The 24,299-nt window shown below is 41.4% G+C and overlaps 2 protein-coding genes across 2 annotated transcripts in view; both read left to right on the forward strand.

Moving 5' to 3' along the window:
- Positions 1–15,154, forward strand: part of LOC125147519 (zinc finger protein 33B-like) — a 37,222-nt gene extending 22,068 nt beyond the window's left edge. Inside the window, 2 exon segments of the mRNA XM_047824593.1 lie at positions 12,583–14,654; positions 14,656–15,154. Of these exon segments, the coding sequence (XP_047680549.1) occupies positions 12,583–14,654; positions 14,656–14,769 (2,186 nt within the window). The 3' untranslated portion in view covers positions 14,770–15,154.
- LOC125147511 (zinc finger protein 33B-like) overlaps positions 1–24,299 on the forward strand; it is an 86,098-nt gene that overhangs the window by 8,932 nt on the left and 52,867 nt on the right. The window lies entirely within an intron of this gene.

Below are 24,299 nucleotides of genomic sequence, written 5' to 3' on the forward strand. Positions count from 1 at the left end.
AACGGATTTGTGGATTATGGACCATCCTTGAATCCCTGTAATAAATCCCACTTTGTTACCATATATCATCCTCTTATTATATTGTTGCATTCAGTTTCCTAATATTTTCTTGAGGTTTTTTGCATCTGTGTTCATCAGGGATATTTTCCTGTAATTTTCTGTTCTTGTAGCATCATTTTCCGGTTTTGGTATGATGGTAATGCTGGCCTTGTAAAATGAGTTAGGAAATGTTCCCTCCTCTTCTATATTTTGGTGGAGTTTGAGAATGGTATTTTATTTTAGGTGATTTGTGGAATTCACCAGTGAAGGTGTTTGGTCCTGGGCTTTATTTGGTGGGTGTGGGGAGGGGGCTTTATTTTTAGGGAGGCTTTTTTTTTCCTGATTCAGTTTCCTTAGTATTAATTGGTCTGTTCAGATGTTTTATTTCATCATGATTCACTCTTGGTAGACCATTTTTCTAGAGATTCATGCATCTCATCTAGAATGTCAAATTTGTTATGACATAATTGTTCATAGTCTCTTAAAATCCTTTGTGTTTCTGTGGTACGAGTTATAATGTTTTCGTTTTCTTTTCTGATTTATTTGAGTCCTCTTTTTTTTGGCGAGTCTAGTAAAAATTCAGATAATTTTATCTTTTCAAAGAACCATCTCTTAATTTTATTGATCTTTTCTATTGTCTTTTCAGATCATATTTCATTTATTTCTGCTCTGATCATGATTATTTCCTTCCTTCTGCTAACTTGGGTTTCATTACCTCATCTTTTTCTCGTTCCTTGAGATGTAAGGTTAGGGTTTTGTTTTGTTTTGTTTTGTTTTTGAGAATTTTCTGGATTCTTTTTTTTTTTTTTAATTTTTTTTTTTCAACGTTTATTTATTTTTGGGACAGAGAGAGACAGATCATGAACGGGGGAGGGGCAGAGAGAGAGGGAGACACAGAATCGTAAGCAGGCTCCAGGCTCTGAGCCATCAGCCCAGAGCCTGACGCGGGGCTCGAACTCACGGACCGCGAGATCGTGACCTGGCTGAAGTCGGCCGCTTAACCGACTGCGCCACCCAGGCGCCCCGAGAATTTTCTGGATTCTTACTGTAAGTATTTATGACTATGAATTTCCGTCTGAGAACTGCCTTTGCTGTGTCCTGTAAGTTTTGATATATTGTGTTTCCATTTTCATTTGCCTCAAGATATCCCTTGGTTTCTCTGTTGAGTCATTGGTTGTTCAGGAGAGTGTTGTGTAGTCTCCCCATATCTGAATTTCTAGTTTTCGTACTGGTAATTGATTTCTAGTTACATGCAGGAAAGATGCTTGATAGGGTTTGGGTCTTCTTAAATTTGCTAGGTTTTGTTTTCTGTCTTAATATATGATCAGTTGTTGAAAAGTGTTCATGTGTACTTGAGAATTTTTCTTTGTGGATGAAATGTTTGTAAATGTCTATAAAGCCCATCTGGTCTAACGAGGCATTTAAGGCCCATGTCAAAAGTTGACAACACCTGATGATTGAACATATTCTAAAGCTCTGTGTTTGTATTCCCCCCTCCTTGTTTTATGGTTTTGATGTCAAATCCATAACTTTTAATCTCCTGTATCTCTTAACTAATCATTATAAGTAATGTTTTTGTTTTGTACTTCGGTCTTTTATGTTTCATACTGCTTTTGTAAGTGATTAACCCACTATCTTCACAACATTAGGATATTCTGAATTTCACTATATATTTGTTTTTACCAGTGAGATTTATACTTTAATATGTTTTCGTGTTACTAATTTGTATTCTTTTCTTTCAGCTTAAAGAAGTCCCTTTAACATTTCTTGTGAGGCTTTTCCGGTGTTGGTGAATTCTAGCTTTTATTTGGGAAACTCATTTATTTGTCCTTTGATTCTAAATGAGAGCTTTGCTGTGTATTGTTGTCCAGTAAAGGTTTTTCTTTTCCCATTCTTTGAATATACCATGCCACTGCCTTCTGACTGGAAAGGTTTCTGCTGAAGGATCTGATAATCTTACAAGAGTTCCCTTTTCTGGAACCAGTTGTGGATTTTTTGCTACTTTTAACATTCTCTCCGTGTCTTTAGTTTTCCGCACTCCATCTCATAGTGTGTTTCAGTGTGGGTTTTTTGAATGCATCTTACATGGAAATTTCTGGGCTTCCTGGATATGGATTTTTTTTTCCCCCCAATTTGGGGAAGTTTTCGGCTATTATTTCTCTCAGTGAATTTTCTGCCCCTTTCTTTTTCATCCCCTTTTGTGATTTCTATAATGCAAATGTTGGTCTGCTGTATATTGTCTCATATGTCTCTTAAGCTGTGTTCACTTTTCCCCCTGCTCTCATTGGGTGAGTTCCACTGTCTGCAGATTACTGATTCATTCTGCCTCATTGTTCTGCTATTGAATTCCTCTAGTATTTGTCAGTTGTCTTACTGTATTTTCTGTTTGGTACTTTCTTGTACTTTCTTCATGTTGAGGTTCTCACCGTGTTCATCCGTTTTCTCCTGAGTTCGATGAGCATTTATATGACTATTATTTTGAACTCCTTATTAGGTAAATCACTTGTCTCCATTCCATTAAGGACTTATTCTTAGGTTTTTTCTTGTTCTTTCGTTTTGAACACACATTTCTTTGTGTATTTTTCTTGATTCTCTGTGTTGGTTTGTGTTCATTAGATAAAACAGCCACCTCTCCTAGTATTGGAAGAATGGCCTGGTGTAGGTGATGAAGCTTATCATTCGACCGTGACTTAGCTCTTGGTTGCCTGTCAAATTTTCATGGTTGTCTAACCAGCCTCTTTTATTTGTAGTGGCTTTCGGTAGTTGAGGGTGTTCCAAGACCTGTCACTGTCCCAAGGGGAGGATCTCACTCAGCATCTAGATTCAGGCTGATTGGAAGGGAGATCTTCAGACGGTATCTCTTAAAGTATGCAAATGTGTACAGTCCTGTGAGACCGGAAGCAGAAGTGATGCTGGCCACCAGGGCTGGGGAATCTAAAAGTGTTCACTAGGCAGTAGGCGCCCAAGTATGGTGGAGGAGTATACACACTGCTTTCCAGAAGACCCTCGCGAGCTGGAGTGAGGCAGAGGGAGAACGCGGAGAGAAGATACCCTCCAGCTCGAGTGAATCAGAGGGAGAGTGCACTGTTGGTGCTCACTTGCCATTGTCGGATGATAAACCAGCCTTGCGCTAGTAGGATAAATCTCACGGGGTCTTCGTGTGTAATCCTCGTAATGTGTTACTCGATAACATTTGCTAGTATTGTGCAGAGTAGCTGTGGGTCTGTATTCCAAAGATGTTGCTCTTAGTTGTTTTAGACATTGAACTGTAGTTGTCTTCTCTCATCATGTCTGAGTTTAGTGCCGATGTAGTATAAGGCTCATATAATTAGGGGGGAGGTGTTCTTTTCTATTGTTTGCAGGAGTGTTTGAATAATCAATATTAATTATCATTTAAACGAGTTTAAAAATTCACCAGTGAAACCATCTGGACCTGGGCTTCCTTTATGGGCAGTTTTAAAATGACCGCAGTGTGTTTACTTCTTACACTTTTTTCAGATAGCTTATTTCTTCTTGAGTTGTTATATTTTTTCCGATTCTAGGAATTTTTGTATCTCAGCCAAGTTATCAAATTAGTTCAAAACATTCACTTATATTTTGTTTTTGTAGCGTAGAAAACATTCCAGGTTTGTAATGTGAGTATATTCTATCCCTCGCGTGTGTACTGTCTTTATTCCACAACTTCAGTAATTTATTTTTTTTTAGAAACATTTATTTGTTTGTTTTTGAGACAGTGCACATGAGAGTGAGCAGGTGAGGGGCAGAGCGAAAGGTGGACAGAGAATCCCGAGCAGGCTCCACGCTGCCAGCACAGAGCCCGGCGCAGGGCTCAGTCCCACGAATCGTGAGATCATGATCTGAGCCGAAATCAAGAGTTGAATGCTCAACTGATTAAGCCACCCACCCAGGCGCCCCATAACTTCAGTAGTTTGACTCTTATGTCTCTTATTTCCATGTCAGCCTAAATACATTTATGTCAGGTTTATTGATATTTTAAAAGAGTCATCTATTACTTTTCTTTGCTGGTTTATTAATTTTTATTCTTCTCATTTCACATCCTTCCTTGCTTTGGTTTGTATTACTTTTTTTCTCCCATTGTTCTCAGGTATACACGGCAGGTTATTCATTTGGGATTGTTCTCTTTTAATATGATTATTACAGGATAAATTGTCTTCTAAGTACTGTTCTCTGTCTCATAAGTTTTGGTATATTTGGTCTTTGTTTTTACTCAAAGTATTTTAAGATTCCTGGATATTGTTCCCCTCTATTTTATTCAGAGATGTGTTATTTAATATACTATTTGAGTTTTGAAAATTCCTTCATGTGATTGATTTATAATTTCCTTCCATTTTGGTGGGAGAACATTTTAGAATGTATTCCTGGGAACCTTTTTTGTGTACTTCCGAAGAATGTGTAATCTGCTCTTCTTGAGTGGAGTGTCTTATATATACTTGTTAGTCTGGTTACCTGATAGTGTTATTTTTATCTCTTTTTTCCCCCTTTTATTTGTATTCTACCAGTTGTTTTATCTATTACTTAAAGTGGAATTTTAAAGTCTTTAATTATTGTTGATGTGTGTATTTTTGCTTTGAATTCTGTCAGTACTTGCTTGAGACTTATCGTTAGCAGCGGATAATTGTTCGCATTTATGTCTCCTTAACTGATGGACTGTTTTGATCATATAATGTCCCGCTTTATCTCTAATAACATATTTTGTGTAAAAATGTATTTTGTCAGATATTAGTATCGCCTCTCTAGCATTGTCGATGCTGTGTACGTGATAGATCTTTCTCTGCTTTTAAAATTTGCTACCTGTTTGTTCCTTTGGAGCCAAGAGTGTCTCTTGTATACAGCATCCGTTTGGATTTACATATTTTCTGCAACCTAACAGTTACTGCTTTTGATTGGATTTCTAAATCCATTCCCAGTTTTCTGTTATTGATACGGCTGGATGTACTCCTGCCATATTACATTTTGACATTTATCTGCCCTAAACAGCCTTATGAACCTGTAGTTCTTTTATATTACTGCCTTCGTTTTCATTAAGTGAATATGGTTTAGCATAATATTTCAATTTCTTCAATGACCTTTTCACTTCATTATTTTCGTAATGGTTGTTGTTATAATTTACCTAAGAAATTCACCCTATCAGACTCTACTTCAGATTTATACTCCCTCATCTCTAGTGAAATATAGAAAGGTCATTCATGTGTAATTCTATTTCTTCTCCTCTATCTTTGGGCTGTTACTTTTGTACATAGTAGATCTGTATATGTTTAAATTCCAACAATACATTGTTGAATTACTACTTTATATAATTGGATGTCTTTTAAAGAAACTGAGAGAAGAAAGGATAGCAAATATCTCCTTGTGGAGTTTGTTATATTAACTTTCTTATTCACCATTTCTGCTTCGTTTCATTTGCTACTGTGGATTCATGTTACCATCCAGGGTCATTTCCTTACCCCAGGTTACCTTTGCTTTTCTGCCTCGTTTTGCCTCATTGTCAAATATATTTAATTTCTACGGTTACAGACTGAACAGTATAGGTATATACATAATGATTGTTGCATGGCCTTGGCCAAATGGTTAGGAGAAGAAATACGTCTTTATCCTGTCTTTTAAAATACAGTTAGTTATTTTTCCTACAGTCCTTATAGATTTGAAGTCACGACTGGGAATCTATGGGTTTATTTACATCACCTTCAGTTTTCAAAGCAGTGTTGGTATGTTGGTTGACTGTTTGGGGTTTTCTTTGTTTTGTTTTGTTTTGTTTTGTTTTGTTTGTTTTCTTCTGCCAGCACACTGACTGTGTCATCCTACCTCCTGGATTTTGTATCTCTGATGGGAAGTCAGGTGGTCATCTTACTGGAGTTCCCTTGTATGTGATGAATTGTAGTTCTCTTGATACTTAAGAAATTTTCTTTCCTCTTTAGTTTTTAATATTTTTACTGTGATGCATTTTGATGTGGATCTCTGTTTATCCCTCGTGAAGTTTATCTATCATCTTGGATTTGCATATTGTTTTTCTCTAAGTTTGCAAAGTTTTACAACAACTATGTTGAATAATTTTTCTGCCCCTTACCCTTTCTTCTCTTCTTTTGATATTCCCATTATGAATATGTTGGTGCAAATAATGGTATCTTTCATTTATTTGAGGCTTTGATCAGTTTTCTTCATTCTTATTTCTAGTGTTTAGACTGTATTATATCTACAAGTTTACTAATTCTTTCTTGTATAAACTTCATTGTAGTTATTGTAAATTTTCAAATTTAGAATTTTCATTTCATTCCTTTCTCTGTTTATTATATTTTCTGTGTGAGAAGGTATCACTACTACCTATCACCACTACCTCCCTTTTTTCCGTAAATATGGTTACTTTGTTTTTAGTTTATTTTTGAGAGAGAGAGAGAGAGAGAGAGACAGAACATGAGCAGGGGAGGAGCAGAGAGGGAGAGACAGAATGCGAAGCAGGTTTCTGGCTCTAAGTCAGCACAGAGCCGCATGCGGGGCTCGAACTCACAAGCCGTGAGATCATGACCTGAGCCAAAGTCGGACACTCAACCGACTAAGCCACCCAGGCGCCCCAGTGTGGTTCCCTGTTGAACATGTTTATAATAGCTGCTTGGAGGTCGGCTAAATCCAGTATCCAGACCCTCTCAAGGACAGTTTGTTGCCTATTGTTTCTCCCACGTATGTGAAATTTTCCCGTTTGTCTTGTGAACCTGTAATTTTGGACGAAAGCATATTTTAGATATTTTGTCCGAGTCTGATAGGGCTTCTTGTTATTTTTGCTTGCTTATGTATTTGTTAAGTGACTTGACTGTATTATTTGACTGAAGTCTTTTCCTCTTGCAGTGTACTGTTGGCTGATGTCTCTTGTCAGAGGGCTCTGCCTTGGGCAGTGCACATGGTTCGTAGAATGGCAGTCGTGTTGAGAGGGTGCTCTTTGAGTGTGTCTATGATGATTAATTCTGGGTGTCAACCCGAGTGGCCTCAGGGATGGCCAGACTGGTAAAAGTGTGTCTTGGGGGGTGTTTCTGGAAGCAGCATTTGACTCAGTGGACTGAGTAAAGAGATCCACCCTCACCATTATGGTCAGATATCCTCTAATTCGTTGAGGATGGAATGGAACAAAAGGCAAAGAAGGACAAATTCTCTTTCTCTTTTTGCGCCGGGACGTCCATCCTCTCTGGACAGAATCAGTGCTCCTGGTTGTGGGGCCTTCAGGCTCTGGGACTTACACCACCAACCATCTAGTTGGCAGGCCTTTCATCTTTGCTGGGAGTTACACCATCACCTCCCCTAGTTCTCAGGCCTTTTGAAATACAGTTGGCTTTCCTGGTTCTCCAGCTTTCAGACAGCAGACTGTGGGACTTCTTGGCCTCCGTAAGTGCAAAAGCCGGGTCCTTTAATAAACCTCTTCCTTTGTCTGTGTCGCTCTCACACGTACATATAGTACCTGGCTCTGTTTCTCTGGAGAACCCTGATTAACAGTCTCTTTCACTGATCTCTGTGTTAACTTCCCTGCCTCTAATGGTGTCACATTCTGCCCTTAGCCTCTACTCATTGTTGGCTCTTCGCTCATTGTTTCCACCGTTGTCCTGAGTCACACATTCTATAGTTTGGCCTAGTTAAATGTGAGTCCTTTCAGAGAGTAGTGTGTGAGGCGACTCTTTGGTACTGCCCTTCATGCCACCATTTTTTTTTTTTTTTTAATTTTTTTTTTTTCAAAGTTTATTTATTTTTGGGACAGAGAGAGACAGAGCATGAACGGGGGAGGGGCAGAGAGAGAGGGAGACACAGAATCGGAAACAGGCTCCAGGCTCTGAGCCATCAGCCCAGAGCCCGACGCGGGGCTCGAACTCACGGACCGCGAGATCGTGACCTGGCTGAAGTCGGACGCTTAACCAACTGCGCCACCCAGGCACCCCAATGCCACCATTTTTGAGATCATCTCCTGGAAAACACAGTTGGAGGAAATCATTAGAATATCTTCATCTACTATAAGTGTATTTGTGTGAATGGTTCTGGTGGATCGGAACAAATGCAATAGCCTGGGATGCCTCTTCTTTGTCTCTTTGCCTTGTTCCTTCTGGTGTAATGTCTCTTGTGTTCCAGAGCTGCACACGCCACCGGCTGAGTTTGCCAGGAGCCCCCAAAGAACCAGGTTTTTTTAAAAATTAATTTCTCTTTTTGTTTGTTTCTTTTTGAGATAGAGTTCACGCGTGAGCAGGGAGGTGCAGAACGAGAGGGAGACACAGAATCTGAGGCAGGCTCCAGGCTCTGAGCTGTCAGCACAGAGCCCGACCCAGGGCTTGAAACAGCCCTGACATCATGACCTGAGTTGAAGTCAGACGCTTAATCTACTGGGCCACCCAGTTGCCCCCCAAATTACCAGCTTTTTGAGTTAACACTTGTACAACTGTTTTTCTGTTTCTGTTTTATTAACAGAAGGGATCATGAGGGACCTGGGAAAACTGACCTGGAATGACTCACTCTAAGGCATCCTTTAGTAAATCTACTGGGCCTTAATAATGAATAAAAAGTTTTATCTGTGTTACTATTTTTTAAGTTAATTTATTTTGAGAGAGAGAGAAAGAAAGAGAGTGCATGCTCATGAGCAGGGAAGGGGCTGAGAGCCCAGAGGGCTTGAATTCAGGAACTAAACCGTGAGATCATCAAGTGTCAGAAGCTAAACAGAGTGAGCCACTCAGGCCCCCTCATCTGTATTATTTTTAAGTTTATTTTTGTATTTCATTGTTTTTACCTTTATTATTTCCCTCCTTGTGGTTTCTACTTCTTTCTTTTACATTGTTGTTGCCTTTTTGTACTTTTTTTTGGGGGGGGGGTCAAGGATTCAGTTGTTTTTCATTCCTTTTCACTGATACATGTAATGCTATGAAATCTCTGATCGGTACGTGTATTCCACATAGACTCATAAGTAATATTTTCAGTGGTTTTTTTGGTTTAGCAATTCAGCTTTTGTCTGTGTTTCCTTAAGAAACAGAGCAGTTTAGGGGCGCCTGGGTGGCTCAGTCGGTTAATGTCTGACTTCAGCTCAGGTGATGATCTCACGGTTCGTGGGTTCGAGCCCCGCATTGGGCTCTATGCTGACAGCTCAGACCCTGGAGCCTGTTTCAGATTCTGTGTCTCCCTCTCTCTCTGCCCCTACCTCACTCGCGCTGTGTCTCCTATTGTCTCAAAAATAAACAAAAATTAAAAAAAATTTTTTTTAAAGAAACAGAGCAGTTTACTAGACAGTTGTTTGGTTTTGAAGTCCTGATGGAAGAAGTTTGTTCTTCCTAAGTTCTAGTTTTAGTGCATTGTTCCCTGAGTGTGTTACCTTTATCAGGTTTTTTCTTTAATGTTTTGTGCATCCTTGAGATGCAAGTGTATTTTGTATTAAAAGTTTTCATATGAGAAAATTGTGTATGGCTGATAGTACGTGTCTTCCTGATTGTTTGTCATTGCCTCTTCTATACCCTGACATTGTACTTTCTGATCTTTCTTGAAATACTTGTTTTTGTATCAGTGTGTTTTATTTTTTTCCTTGCTTCTCTGAGTTTTGCTTCTCTGAGTTTTGTTTGGTCTTTCAGTACTCCTCACTGTTATTTGTACATTCAGAGTTGTGGGTGTTAGCCTTGCAAAGTGTTTTGTTTTTCTTTTCTTTTTGTCCTTCCTGATAACTAGATTGTATCTGTTTCCTTATTGTTTCCCTTTTACTGGAATAATATTGCCCATTCATTGGTTTTTAGCTTTTTGAGTCATTTTCTGTCAGTGTGTTTCCACTTTGCAGCAGAGATTTGGGATTTGTTTGTGACTCAGTTTAAAGTCATTTTATTAATTGGTGATATAAGCCCATTCACATTTACTAACATGACTCCTGTTTGGTCTCATATCTGTCATTTTGTTATATTTCATGAGTATCATTTTTACAGAATCATTTTGTTTGAACATGTGTTTTGTTTGTTTGTTTGTTTGGAGGCAGCCAATTAGAAAATATTGATGTTTTTGTTCTAGTAGTTAACTTTTACAGTAATGTCTTTTATACTGGCCTTAGTTGCTCATTTCCTTATTTAACCTTTCATTTGATGTTTCAGCTTTTAGTGACCTTCTTTAGACTATTCTATGGCTCTCTCTGACCTTATTCTTTCTTCCTTTTTTTTCCTGTTTCCTGTAGGCTTTTTAGTTGCATTATTTCTGCTTCACTGGAATATGTAACATTTATATATTACTCTTATGTTCTTGTTCTCAACTTTCTTTTGGTCTTAGTCCTACACTGCTCAGCTTTTCTGCCAGTGTGTCCTGTCAAATCTCGGTTGCTTGAAGTTTGTCCTCTTCTAGAAAGTTCTGTGATTACATTATTACCTGATTTCTTGAATATCTAATATGACTGACCTCTTCCCAGAGCCTGGATACTTTTAAAGGATCACGTGGCTGGATATACAACCCTTGACTTCTACTTGGTTATTTGTTGAAAAGGTTGCTGCACTGACCTCACTTTGTTTATTGGTGACAGAGTCTCTTGCCCAATCTACATGTTTGTTTGCTTATTGAGACTTGATCTTTCTGTCCAGAGGAGACTTCTTCACTTTTAAGGTTTACAGTTTCATTAAAGCATGTCTTAGGAAGGACTGTTTCAGGTCAGCTTTCCTGATGGAAAAGGAAAGTTCATGGTGGTCCTTAAAATATGCGGGCAAGATCTCTTTTTATTTCTGGGCAGTTTTCTTAGATAATGGTTTTTAATACTGTATTTATTCATTGTTTTCTTTTTTTTCTCTTTAGAGACTACAGTCACACATATAATTTTAATTTAAAACATGTATTTTAGGGGCGCCTGGGTGGCGCAGTCGGTTAAGCGTCCGACATCAGCCAGGTCACGATCTCGCGGTCCGTGAGTTCGAGCCCCGCGTCGGGCTCTGGGCTGATGGCTCAGAGCCTGGAGCCTGTTTCCGATTCTGTGTCTCCCTCTCTCTCTGACCCTTGCCCGTTCATGCTCTGTCTCTCTCTGTCCCAAAAAATAAATAAACGTTGAAAAAAAAAATTAAAAAAAAAAAAAACAAAAAACAAAAAAAACACATGTATTTTATTATTTTGTAGATCACTTGCTTTATCCAGAACTTTCTTTGTGATCCAGTTTTCTTTCTTTGGTTTTATTGTCATTCTTTTTTCTGCTCTATTGTCATGTCTTTTTCCATGTTGTATATTAAAATTTCATTCAAGTCTCTTTTCTCTTCATACTTCCTACATACTGCCTTCAGGGTGCCTTTTGGTGAACCCTCTCTCTCCAGCTTGCAGAGAGCACCTTCTGGCTCTCTCCTCACATGGCTTTTTTTCTATGCACACAGGGAGAGCAGGCAAGTGCTGGTATCTCTTTGGCTTCTGATCAGGAGGTCATTCGTATCCGATAAGTGCTACACCCTGATGACGTAATTCAAACCTTAATTAACCTCCTTAAAGGCTGTGTCTCCGGATGCGGTGACACTGGGGATTAGGGCTTCAGCATACGAGTTTGGGAGGGGGACAGTTGAGCTCATAACCAGGTTCTTACAATTTGAGTCATATTCTAAGATCACTCTGGCCGTTTTACAATTGAATTCTTCACCCGATCAGCCCTTGCCTCCGTAGTTCCCGTTAATACTCCAAGTCCCTTGTGTTGGAGTTCTCGGTGGTCTGAGCTGTCATCTGTCAGAACGAAGATGTCTGCTCCATATTTTCCCTCTCACGGTGGGACTTCTCCTTTGAGGGAGTGATTTTATTTTCATTTAATTATCTATAAGTTCTAGGGGCGCCTGGGTGGTTCAGTCCGTTGAGCGTCTGACTTCAGCTCAGGTCAGGATCTTAACGGTTCGTGAGTTGGAGCCCCATGTCGTGCTCTGTGCTACAAGCTTGGAGCCTGGAGCCTGCTTCAGATTCTGTGTATCCCTCTCTCTCTGTCCCTTCCTCGCTCACACTCTGTTTCCCTGTCTCTCTCTCAAAAATGAGTATTTAAAACAAAGGACTTTAATTATCTCTAAGTTCTCTGTCTCTTCCTCTATGTGTAGTTGCCACGGGCTCAAGCTCTTTCCATAGATGTGAGCTCTTTTATCAGTTTCTTCTGTATTAAATGTTTATTTCCTCAGTGGTGGTTTGAAGTCAGTAGTATTTTGTATTTCCCAGTTATGCTGAAGTCACGGGTTGTTGATTGGGTATTTTATTTGCTCTCCTTATGTTGATCTTTAGAGGTATTTGGAGGATAGATGGAGACGTTCAGAATTTAGTAGCTGCCTTTACTCCTCAGACGTCGGAATGCAGATGTATGCTTGCAGTAGTTTCCTCTCCTTTCTTCCACCATGGCAGGCCTTTTGTTTCTTGTTTCCATTTTCGTATTTTCATGTCCAACAGAAGAAATCGAAAACATAAGTACTTACAGTTATTTTCTTCCCTGGAGACTAGAGAAGAAATCAAAATCCAGTAAAACATAGGGCATTTGTATATATGTTGCATTCCAGAAGAAATGTGTTAGTATGTATGTGTACGGTTAATTTTTCCTATCTTTAGAAGTCTGGGAAACTGATCACAAGAAAGGAAGGAGGCAAGAAAACCAGCGCAAACCTATGTGGGAAGTTGCATTCATCAGTAAGAAAACGCCGACCAGGGAACGAGGTAAAGTAATAGGAAAACCATTTAACCTGGACACAAATTCGTTTCCTTCCAGAGAAAGCCTCTGTCAGTGTGACTCATATGGAGTGAATTTCAGCTGTATTTCTGAATTGTGTATCTATATGAAAAACTATTTAGGAAAAAAGACTGATGAATTTAATGACTGTGGAAAATTACTACTCAGTATTGAACACAAGAAAACTCCTACTAGCGAGAAAAGTGAATTTTTTAAACATGGGGAAACTTTCAGTCAGGATGAGGACCCTGTTGATCATGAGAAGATTCAAAGTGTAGATCAAACATTTGAATATAACATATATCAAGAAACCTTCCCCGAAAAGGCAACTTTGAGTACGTACAAGAGAGAGATCACTGAAGAGAATCACTCTGAATGTATTGAATATGGGAGAACCTTCTTTCCTAACTCCTCTTTCCTGTTACATCACATGAATGCCTCCGAAGAAAATCACTGTGGACTGGGTACTTGTGGGAAATCGTTATGTGTTACGTCTACCCTTTTGAAACCTCATGGGGCACGTATGAAACCCTCGGAGTGTAGTGAGAGTGGGGATCATTTCCGGGGGGATTTATGCCTTCCACAACTTCAAAAAAATCATAAAGGAGAGAAACACTTTGAATGCAATGAATGTGGGAAAGCCTTTTGGGAGAAGTCCCACCTCACTCGACATCAGAGGATACACACGGGAGAGAAACGCTTTCAGTGTAATGAATGTGGAAAAACTTTCTGGGAGAAGTCAAATCTCACGAAACATCAGAGATCACACACAGGGGAGAAGCCCTATGTGTGCAACGAATGTGGTAAAGCCTTCAGCCACAAGTCAGCCCTCACGTTACACCAGAGAACACACACAGGGGAGAAACCCTATCTGTGTAGTGCATGTGGAAAAACTTTTTACCAGAAGTCAGACCTCACCAAACACCAGAGAACACACACAGGGTTGAAACCCTATGAATGCTATGAATGTGGGAAATCTTTCTGTATGAATTCACACCTTACAGTGCATCAGAGAACTCATACAGGAGAGAAACCATTTGAATGTCCTGACTGTGGGAAATCTTTCTGTCAGAAGTCACATCTTACACAACATCAGAGAACCCATGTAGGGGATAAGCCCTACAAATGTAATGCATGCGGGAAAACTTTCTACCACAAGTCAGTTCTCACTAGGCATCAGATAATTCATACAGGGTTGAAACCTTATGAATGTTACGAATGTGGAAAAACCTTCTGCTTGAAGTCTGACCTCACAGTGCATCAGAGAACTCACACAGGGGAGAAACCCTTTGTGTGTCCTGAATGTGGGAAATTCTTCAGCCATAAGTCTACCCTCTCTCAACATTACAGGACACATACAGGAGAGAAACCCTTCGAATGTCACGAATGTGGAAAAATATTCTATAATAAATCGTATCTAACTAAACACAATAGGACACACACAGGGGAGAAACCCTACGAATGTAATGTATGTGGGAAAACTTTCTGCCAGAAGTCTCAGCTCACTCAGCACCAGAGAATCCACATAGGAGAGAAACCCTATGAGTGTAATGAATGTGGAAAGGCTTTCTGTCACAAATCAGCTCTAATTGTGCACCAGAGAACTCATAGAGAAGAAAAGCCCTATAAATGTAATGAATGTGGGAAGTCTTTCTGTGTGAAGTCAGGGCTTACTTTACATCAGAGAAAACACACAGGGGAGAAACCCTATGAATGTAACGAATGTGGGAAATCCTTCAGTCACAAATCATCACTCACAGTGCATTATAGGGCTCACACAGGGGAGAAATCTTGTCAGTGTAATGAATGTGGGAAAATTTTTTACCGAAAATCAGACCTTGCTAAGCATCAGAGGTCACACACAGGTGAGAAGCCCTATGAATGTAACACATGTGGAAAAACTTTCTCTCAGAAGTCAAACCTCATTGTACATCAGAGAACACATACAGGAGAAAAATCTTATGATTGCAGTGGGTGTTAGGAATGTTGAGCTGTGGTTCAGTAGCCGCTATGCTTCAGAGAACGCACGCTGTAGAAGAAGTAATGTCGATGTTCTGAATGTTGAGTAACCTTCATCCACAAACTGGCCTTATTTTACCCCGAAGCAGACTGGAAAACATATAGGACAGTCTTGTTAAATAATATTCCGTTGAATGTACCCTAGCAAATGTGGGTATAAAACCTTGCAGAATTTTGCTTTTGTGAATGTTTTTTTTTTTCTTTTTTTTTGTGGCAAAAATACAAACTAGGTTGTCAGAATTTCTATTAAGGAGAAATCTTCAATTTGAGACATAGCTTGAAGATTGTGTTTAGAAGTAATATAACATTGGAACTTGTGGTTTGGTTTTGATGCCATATTTGTCTTTAGGAAACATGAGAAATTGTAATTTATAGTTGAATATTGTGCAATGTACAAACAAAAAATAGTAGTAAAATGAAACAATGAATTTAAAAGAAGTTGCAGTAATACAGAGAATTCTCATTGGCCCTTTCCCGAGCTACCTCTTAAGATATCTTACATAAGTATGGTATGTTCTCTAGCAGAAATGTGGATGGTACCATAATGCTAAGTCACATACGTCATTCACACTTCAGTCGTTTTTACGTGCACTTTTGTGTATGTGTAGTTCCAGAAAATATTGTCGCTTATGGTTTGAGTACCTGTCGATACAGGCTACAAAATCGAAAAGGAATCTGGGACCTGTGTTGCATTAGGATTACAAAGGAATCAAGATTTCACCACAAGAAGTTCCCTGGTGTTAATAACCATACCGTTTCTGCAATCTTAATCCTGGCAATTGATGAGAATATGAAGTTTTTAAAAAGGAGATATAATTGAAATATTAGGGCAACAGCGTTAAATACTTACGTGAAGTATCCCTTAAGTTTACAGGACTCCTGTATCTACACATGCTGCCTTCTATAAACTGTGTGTGTTCCATATGCATAATGGAAGTTAATATGATTGTGAATTGAAACCAGACACTCGTAGTTCAGCATCTCCCAGGTATGTCAGGGCCTGGAGGAACCTCTGGAAAGGAGGCCCCCAAAGCTAATATGTAACCACTTAAAACACATAAATCAAAATAACAAAATGGTAAGTAAAATGTGTTCTGTGCAGAGGGATATCTAGTCCGTAATCTCATTTTTCCCTTTCAAGCCGTAGGGTGCCTTGAGTGTACATATGTGAATTCTCCACCCCTCAGCCTCAGTTCTACAAACCCACTGGAAGTAACTGCCCTCTAAGGCAGAGTTCAGAATAGAAGCCACAGACAGGCTATATGTCACTCAGGGTTGTAAACTAGGCTGTAAAATCACAGGTCCAGCGTACCCAGAAACATATCTGGGTCATGGGTTTTTGATTATATGAGAAGGTGGGTTGAGACTGGAGCAGAGCCAGAGTAAGGTCAGAGTGAGGCTTTTATGGACCGACAGGGTGTAAAGGTGGCATACTACATTTCATTATCTGATTTCATAAATCAGGTTACACAAACTAATGATCTTAAATTGCACAGATATTCTAAGCTTTCATCTTAGGGAACTAGAAGAGAGCTAATTAAATCCAAAGTAAGGAAAACAAATGAAATAATAAGAATCAGAGCAGAAATCTGTGAGATCTTTGAAAAAACAAAACCAATACACCAAAAGTTAATTATTTGAAAAGGTCAATAAAATTGATAAATCTTCGGTTAACTAAGAAAAAAGAAAAGAAAGAAGTTGCCAATGTCAGAAGTGAAAGAAAGAACAACTGATAACATAGACATTAGAAGGATAGTAATGTTACAGACAACTCTGCCCACAAATTTCATAACCTAGACCTATTCCTTGAGACACACAATCTGCCTAAACTCACAGAAGTATACATTTGTATAGGCAAATATCTATTAAAGAAACTGAGTTCATCCTTAATTCTTCCAGATCAGAAAGCTCAGGCCCAGATGTGTTCACTGGTGACTTCTAGCAAACACTTAAGGAAGGAAGAAATGATACCAGTTCTCTACAACCTCTTTCAAAAAGGAGGAGTAGAAGAAATCCTTCCTAACTCATTCTGTGATGCTTATTATAGTAGCAAAAGCAGGCAGAGACATTATAGGAGAGGAAAGTAACGGGTGCCTGGCTGGCTGAGTCAGTAGAACACGCGACTCTTAATCTCGGGTCCTGAGTTCGAACCCTAGGTTGGGTGTGATTACTTTAATAAAATTCTGAAAAGGGAAGCTAGATGCCTGTATGTCTCGGAACATAGATGCTGAGATCCTCAATAAATCATCACCAAGTTGATTCCCACAATATATAATTACGGGCCATGACCATGTGGGATTTATTCCAGGGGTGCTGTGCTGGTTCAGCATTTGATAGGTAGTCTCCTGTCACATCAAGAGGCAAAAGAAGAAATAATCATATGATCTTATCAATAGGTGCAGAAGAGCCTTTCACAAAACGTTAACCCACATCCACAATAAGAAATCTCAGCAGGCTGGGAGTATGGGGAACATTAACTTGGTACAGAACATCTCCAACAGCCCTACAGCTAACGTTGTACTTTGATGGTGAGAAACTAGATGCTTTCCCAGTGAGAAGAGGAGAGCAAAGAGGTCCCTGTCCCTGCTCTTTCATCCTCCTTCTGGAAGTCCTCGCCGACAGAGCAAGACCAGAGAAGGAGAGAGACTTGGACTGGGAAGGAGGAGAGAAAACTGTGTACAGTCACACATAACATGATTGCCCACGTAGGGAATTTCCAGGAGTCGACAATAAAACGCGCTGACGCGAGTTAACGAGGTTTTAGGATACGGTGATTGGGTGGGTGGTAAAAAGAAATGAGCCGTTCGGTAACAGGAGACATGCAGGAGGCTTTACGTGCATATTGTTGAATGACACAAGCCAATCCGAAAGGCTTTCCACCTTACGTTACCAGTTATAGTGTGTTCTGGCAAGGCACGTGGGGAGACAGTAAAAGGATCGGTGGTCGCCAGAGGATTGAGGCAGGGGAGGGAAGGCTGAATAGGTGGATTATGGAGGACTTTTAGGACGGTGGGAGTATGCTGTAGGATATTGTAACGGTAGATGGCGTGCGGATCCTTTGCCAGTGCCCAAAAATGTAACAAAGGGTAAGCCCTGATGTAAACTGTGGTCTTCAGGTAGTACTCCTGTATCAGCATTGACTCATCAGTTGTAACAAATGGACCACACTACTGCAAGATATGAATGATGGGGGGCTGCAGAGGGGTAGGAGTGAAGGGGTGTGTAGGAACTCGGCTTTCTGCTCCATGTGTCTGTAACTCTACGACTACTCTAAAATGTAAAGTGTGTGAAAGAAATGAACCATCCTGTCTGCCTATAGCAATATACAGGAATCTCCGAGGGTGTTTCTTCTATAATTACGAAGTTAGAAACACAGTATTCAGTACCACTTTTCCCATGGTGGGAGGCAGAATGCATTCTCAGAAATCATACGCTGACCATCACTAAAGCCTATTTTCAGCTGTAGCTTCCTGTTGTTATAAGCCTGCTTGTCTTTTCTGCAAGTATCGTAAATTTCTCACCTCTCTTCATAACACCTTGTTTCTGTACTAAGTTTCCCTTGGTCCTGTGTTCCTGCACTACAAATATAATGGCCACTGATGAACATTTGAGCTGTGTCTATAGTCTTCAGAATATTTTTAATTACAGCAACTGTGGTCTGAAGTTAAGGCCTAGTGTCCTAGACTCTTGACATCTGAAACCAACATGGAGTGAACCCTCCGAGCAGCAGGCAGTTAACACAGTGGGCATCACTAAGAGGATGGTCCATCTAAGACCCGGGTCACCACGTAAGACCCAGTTCATCCAGTTGTCATTAAGTGATTGTTGTTGACTAACGAGGTCTGAGATAGGACAAAGGCCACCCGGGACCGAGCTACCGGTTGCTGGCAGACAGCCTCTTGCTGTGGACTGTGCTGCCTGTTTTGGGTGTCACTGTTTCCTCCCCTGTCAACAAGCTCTTGGCCCTAAGAATTGTTAATTGGCTGTACCCCAGGTGCCTGGGCTCCGGGTTCAGTCAGTTTGGCTGGTGTCGTGAGACGCTCCGCCTGTCGAGGCAGTGACGACACCGCACTTTAACTGGTGAGCATTTGAGCCCCAGCTACCCAGGGTCGAGGGTCTGGCTGGTACTCTCCGGTTACTGTGTACCGTGTGCTGGCCGTCCCCGGCTGTTCAGGGTAGCCACGCTTACCAGTTTTTGTCATTGTGCCCCAGCGGGGAGGGCATGCAGATGGCCCTTGGTGAAAGTTTGGAAAGCTGGGCTGCCCTGGCCCCGGGAGCATGAAGCGTGCACGGCCCTCGGTGTGTGATGAGCTGTTGTTCACGTGCGGGCAGCGGCCGTCCCCATCTCTTGCTGCTCCTTCCCCTGCTGCCATTGCACACACGCCTCACGCCCGAGGGTGCCGAGGTGCACACCTGTGGTGTCCTGTGGCCCGGAGGCTGATGAGAAACAAAAGGGGACGTCTTCCAAATTGCCAGAGGAAGGACCTCAACTGCGCTAATGCAGAACCCTCAGCCAGTGAACCTGGGGTTGGCGAGGCACTGGGGTTTTTTTCAGTACACCAAAGGACTAACCTTGGAGTCCTGGGGCTTGATGGCCTTGACCCTTGCCATGCCAGAATGACCTTATTGTTTGTGAACCGTGACCCCAGAGAGATTGGCTGGCATTCCCTGGAGGAAGCGGCAGCTGCCTGTGAGGCGGACTGCCGGGCTGTGGTCCTTTCCCTTGTAACCACCCAGGCCCCCGCCACAGGTGTCAGGATGGAGACAAAAACTGAAAGCTGTCACTTCACATGGCTAGAAACCCAAAATACTGTGAGGGAATTTGTAGAGAGAGAAATGAGAGAGAAGAAACCTGCACTGTTGCAAAAAGGCAGCCCTACAGAAGACATTGGGTCAACGGCCGGGTTATGGGCCACGCTTGCTCCTTGCAGCTGTGCTCTGCTGCCTCTGTTGAGAAAAATTCTCATCCTGCTGCTCAGAGGGGAAAGCACTCACCCTGTGCCACAGCAAAGGGGATCATTGGAATGCAGCGTAAGCCCAGGATCCTTAATCCGTGTGAAGCAATGTGACCTTTGCCATAGAGTGGGCCCTTGAGCCCGTAGATCCTCCTTGGAGGCTCTCTGGAGAAGGCAACTTGTACGTGCGATCAGAGTAAATAGAAAAGCCCCTGACGTATATTGAGTGACAACAAAAAGGAAAGAATTGGCAAGAGAGAATGAGGGGTGGGAGGAACTTAGGTACAGGAAAAGGAAACAACGAAATGACAGAAATGAAGGTGCACAGATTGCCCCAGCTGGGAGTCCAGACTATACGAAGATAACTTATGCAACAGAAGATCAAAGGACACTAACTGGCTTTTGTACCTTCGCTAGATCGTTTGTGAAATGACTTAAATATCTGCTGAAACGCACCGTTGACAAATTGTCATGACCTTGCACAAGGCTTGAATTACAGCTGTATTTGGGCCTTCGGCTAAATTTGATCATGTCATTCCCTAAAATCTTAGAGGAGTTACTGACTACAAAATGGAGTGCGGGTGACTGTTTCCTCACAACTTATATGTTGAACTCCAGTCCTCAGGGTGATGGTCTCTGGAGGTGGGGGGCCTTTGGGATGTGATGAGGTTTTGGGGGTAGAGCTCTCATGAATGGGAGTAAAGCCCTCACAAGTGTTGAGCGAACACCTTTGGCTTTTGCACAAGTGACGACAGAGCAAAAGGACAGCTATCTGTGAACCAGGAGGCAGGCCCTCCCCACGTGCTGATACCGCTGGCCCCTTCATCTGTCTTGGACTTGAGGGCCTCCAGAACTGTGAGAAATAAATTTGTGTTGTTTGTAAGCCACCCCGGCTGTGTTATTTTTTTTTTTTTTTTTGCCAGTATGAACAACCTGAGACATTCGGATGAGTAGGTATGTTTTCTCTTAATCCACAGAACTATTGCCTGAGTTCTCCGTGGTCACAGCACCCATTGACTTAATTATAGTACATTCCCATGGTAGGTTCCAGTCGAGTGAATATGAACTTTTGGCACTTAGAATTTGGGTTGTCAGAAGGGGACCCCCGTGTACTGTATGTCCCGGTTGAAAGCATGGCAACCACCTGTTCAGAGACGAAGTGATTATCACTGCTGCTTCTCCATTTAGTACTCCAGTTTACTGCGTTCTTAAACCTGGAAATAGTGTTGGCATGTCACAGTGGGTCACCGCATCCTCAATGCTGTGGCCAATTGTCCGGGACCCAACACCACTGTTCCTGAAATAACTGCCTTCGTCTAAGCAGCAACCAGTACATATTTTGTTCCTATGGGTTTTGCCAGTACATTCTCCCCAGTGCTGTTTTCAGCAGCCTCAGCCACAGTTTGCCTTTGCCTCCAAAGGGTCCCGGTACACCTTCAGCAGGCTGCCAATCGGATATGCCAGCAACTCTTTGCCATTGCACATAGTCTTTGCAGGCGATACCTTAATTGCACCCAGATTTCTTCAGGAACCCAGGTATGATATATTGATGACCTCATCCTCCAAGGAGATCCTTCACCCATGTATTAGGCGTTCACATACAAAAGTTGTGATAATTCATTTTCCCATACATACTGCAACGACCCGCCTCAGGTAAATTCCCTGAAAATTACTTGTAAACCTGGGACTGTTGCATCCCTGCCACTGTCATGAAACTGCTACTGACTGTTCTTTGTCTTGTGTGTTCTTAGCACACAGAATGTTAATACAAATGTGTCTTTTCTTCTTGGGTTCTGCAAGCGACATATTCCCCACTTACACAGTTTGCTCAATTTTATTGATGGCTTCACCATCAATTGGCCCAACTTGTATAGGACCCCCTCCAAAAACAGGCTCTAGAATCAATCCACATTGAAGTCAACAGGCACTCCTGTGAGTGCCCTTCTTCATTGCAGAAACTTTGCCAGTATTCCCCCATTCCTCCTGGAGTTTGTAGACACCCCCCCCCCCGGGTGGCCATAGGTTGCCCAGTGGCTTCTGATGCAAGAAACTACCTTCTTCAGCCTTGCAGTAATCCCCATTGGAGCATCAGGTGTTGGTCATGTACTTGGTGCCCCAGCACAAAGAGGCTCCCTGAGCCTGGGACCCTCCATACCCAACTGCCTGTTGTAGCTTGAGTCATGGAAGCAGTACCTTGCAAGCATGGTTACTGATGCTTCCTTGCTGCATGATGGAGCCAAACGTGGGGTCTCTGGCATATCCCAGCTGCAAGGGGGCTGTGCTCTTCTGCTTCATTCAGCCCAGCTGTGGTGCTGGAAGAGGTCCCCCTTCTCACGGACCCCGTTACCGGGACTGTCCCTTGGAATGAACTGAATGAGCAGCAGTAGCAGTTCTTAGACTTTACAGATGCCATCATCATCCTGACATGTGATGGAGCTCGGGGAAATGTTGCTGGTTTTCATCCCTTTTCCAGGATGTCCCTGATGAAGGGAAGGACCCAAGAGTCTGCATAACTGGCCAAACATCAAGTAGTCCTGTTAACACTGGAGCCTCTGGCCAACAAGTGGCCCCATCTACTCATTTTTACATACTCTTGGGCCATTAATCCAAGAGGTGCCCCACCATGGGGTAAGGAATTCTGGAAATGTCTTGCCTCACAGTACAGCCTGAATGTAAATCACGGTAACAGATGTTTCTCCAGGTCCTATGGCTATGATACAGGAGCCTAGCAGGATATTCCTGTTCCCTTCCTAGTTCCAGACGTTACTGATAGTGACCAAGGCACTCCTGTCACTTCTCGGTATGCACAATCCTGGGCTCTTGAAAAAGGCGTTCCGTAGAACGTTCGCTTCCCCTGTAAGCCGCCGGCGTTTTGTTTCATAGACCACCTCTTGCAGGTGGGATGTGAGTACACCTGTACAAGTGTCGCTATTTAAAGTGCCTGCTCAGTGCTGAACTTAGACAAATGCTCACAATTCTTGCAGTAGTGCTCATACATTTGCAGTTAATAAAACCTACTCTGGAAATTTGAGATGTTTTCAAGCTCCCAGCTTCCCTGCATCTTCCATTGGGGAGATGAAAGAAGGCACTGTTCAGTGGTCTCCTAAGTGTAAAGGTTTCAAAACATATTTGCAAATCTTTGACCCTTATCTCATTGAGAGGGAAGGTCTGTGTCCATTTTTTTTTTTTTTTTTTAGTATATTTATTTTTGAAGGAGAGAGAGAGAGAAGCTAGGGTAGGGACAGATGATGTGGGTGATAGAGAATGCCAAACAGGTTCTGTGTCAGCAGTCCAGAGCCTGTAGCTGGTCTCAAACTCCTGAACCATGCGATCATGATCTAAGCCAAAGAACCGTGAGATCATGACTAAGCCAAAACCAGGAGTCAGACATTCAACTGAGCCACCCTGGTGCCCCTGTTCCCTCCTTTTGAATGTGGGCACATTTGTAGATCATGACCTGAGCCGTAGTTGGATGCTTAACTAACTGAGCCACCTTGGTGCCCCTGTTACATTCACTTCTAAGAACATTTTGTTTGTGGATTGGTTAGTGCTAGTGTATACAAATTCATTTGCTATTAATATATTGATCTTATGTCTTACAAACGTGTTGCAATGGTTTATTACTTCTGATGTTGTCTGGATCGTAAGAATATTCTATATAGAAGTTCATGTCATCTGCAAGGAGAAAGAGTTTTAGCAATTTATTTCCAATCTGGATGCCTTTTCTTCCATTTTATTGCCTAATTGTCCTTTCTAGGACCTTCAGTACCATATTAACTAAGTGGCAAGAGTGTGTAAAGGCATTTACAAGTTCAAAATGAGGCTTAATATTCTGCTAAAAATGAAGAGACATCCCTCCTTGTAGATTTTCAAGTTGTAAATTTTTTCTCTGCGCCGTTGAGAATAAACCATAATTATTGTTAAATGTCTCTTGGCAGTTTTACAACTTAGAATATCTTTCCCAAGGACCTCAGAACCATCTGTTTGGAATGTAAACTTTGAGGGAGCTGGCAGTTCTGTATCCCAGATATTATGAGACTGTAGAAGCTTAAACTTTGGTAGTGGGGGCCTTAATCCATGTTGCAAAACTATCTACTGTCATAAGGATATGAGAATCTTGGTTTTTAACTTGTTTAACACCAATAAACTAACACAGGTGCTCATTCTAATTACCAGGTAAATTTAGGGGAAAGAATGTGTGACAAAATGATGGTGTGAAATCCTCCTGCTTGAGACTAGTTATTGTTTATCTTTGCAACATTTATGTGATGGGTTGTATCTGCTTGGCTATAAAGAAGGGTGAGATTTCTTTCTGTCTTTGGATTGTATGTGATATGTATCCTGGCACTGAATGATAAAATTGTTTTCTTTGTGTTCTCCCTGAGTGGTTAAGTTTATAGGTTCGGAGAAGATTTTGTTTCAAATCGTATTGCCCTAACAATGTTGGTGATACGAGTGGCGATTCTTGACCACTCATAATGCTGAATTGAGTATGCATTCTCATCAATGATGTCTGAAAGGGCGAAGAACGAAATAAGAGAGGGATGGTACTGTCGATGTTACAATATAAATGGAATTCAAACTGTCCCTGGAGAAATTCTGCAGGTGTATTCTGCAAAAGAAGG

The sequence above is a fragment of the Prionailurus viverrinus genome, chromosome D2 (genome assembly GCF_022837055.1).
Source record: "Prionailurus viverrinus isolate Anna chromosome D2, UM_Priviv_1.0, whole genome shotgun sequence".
Taxonomy (NCBI): Eukaryota; Metazoa; Chordata; class Mammalia; order Carnivora; family Felidae; genus Prionailurus; species Prionailurus viverrinus.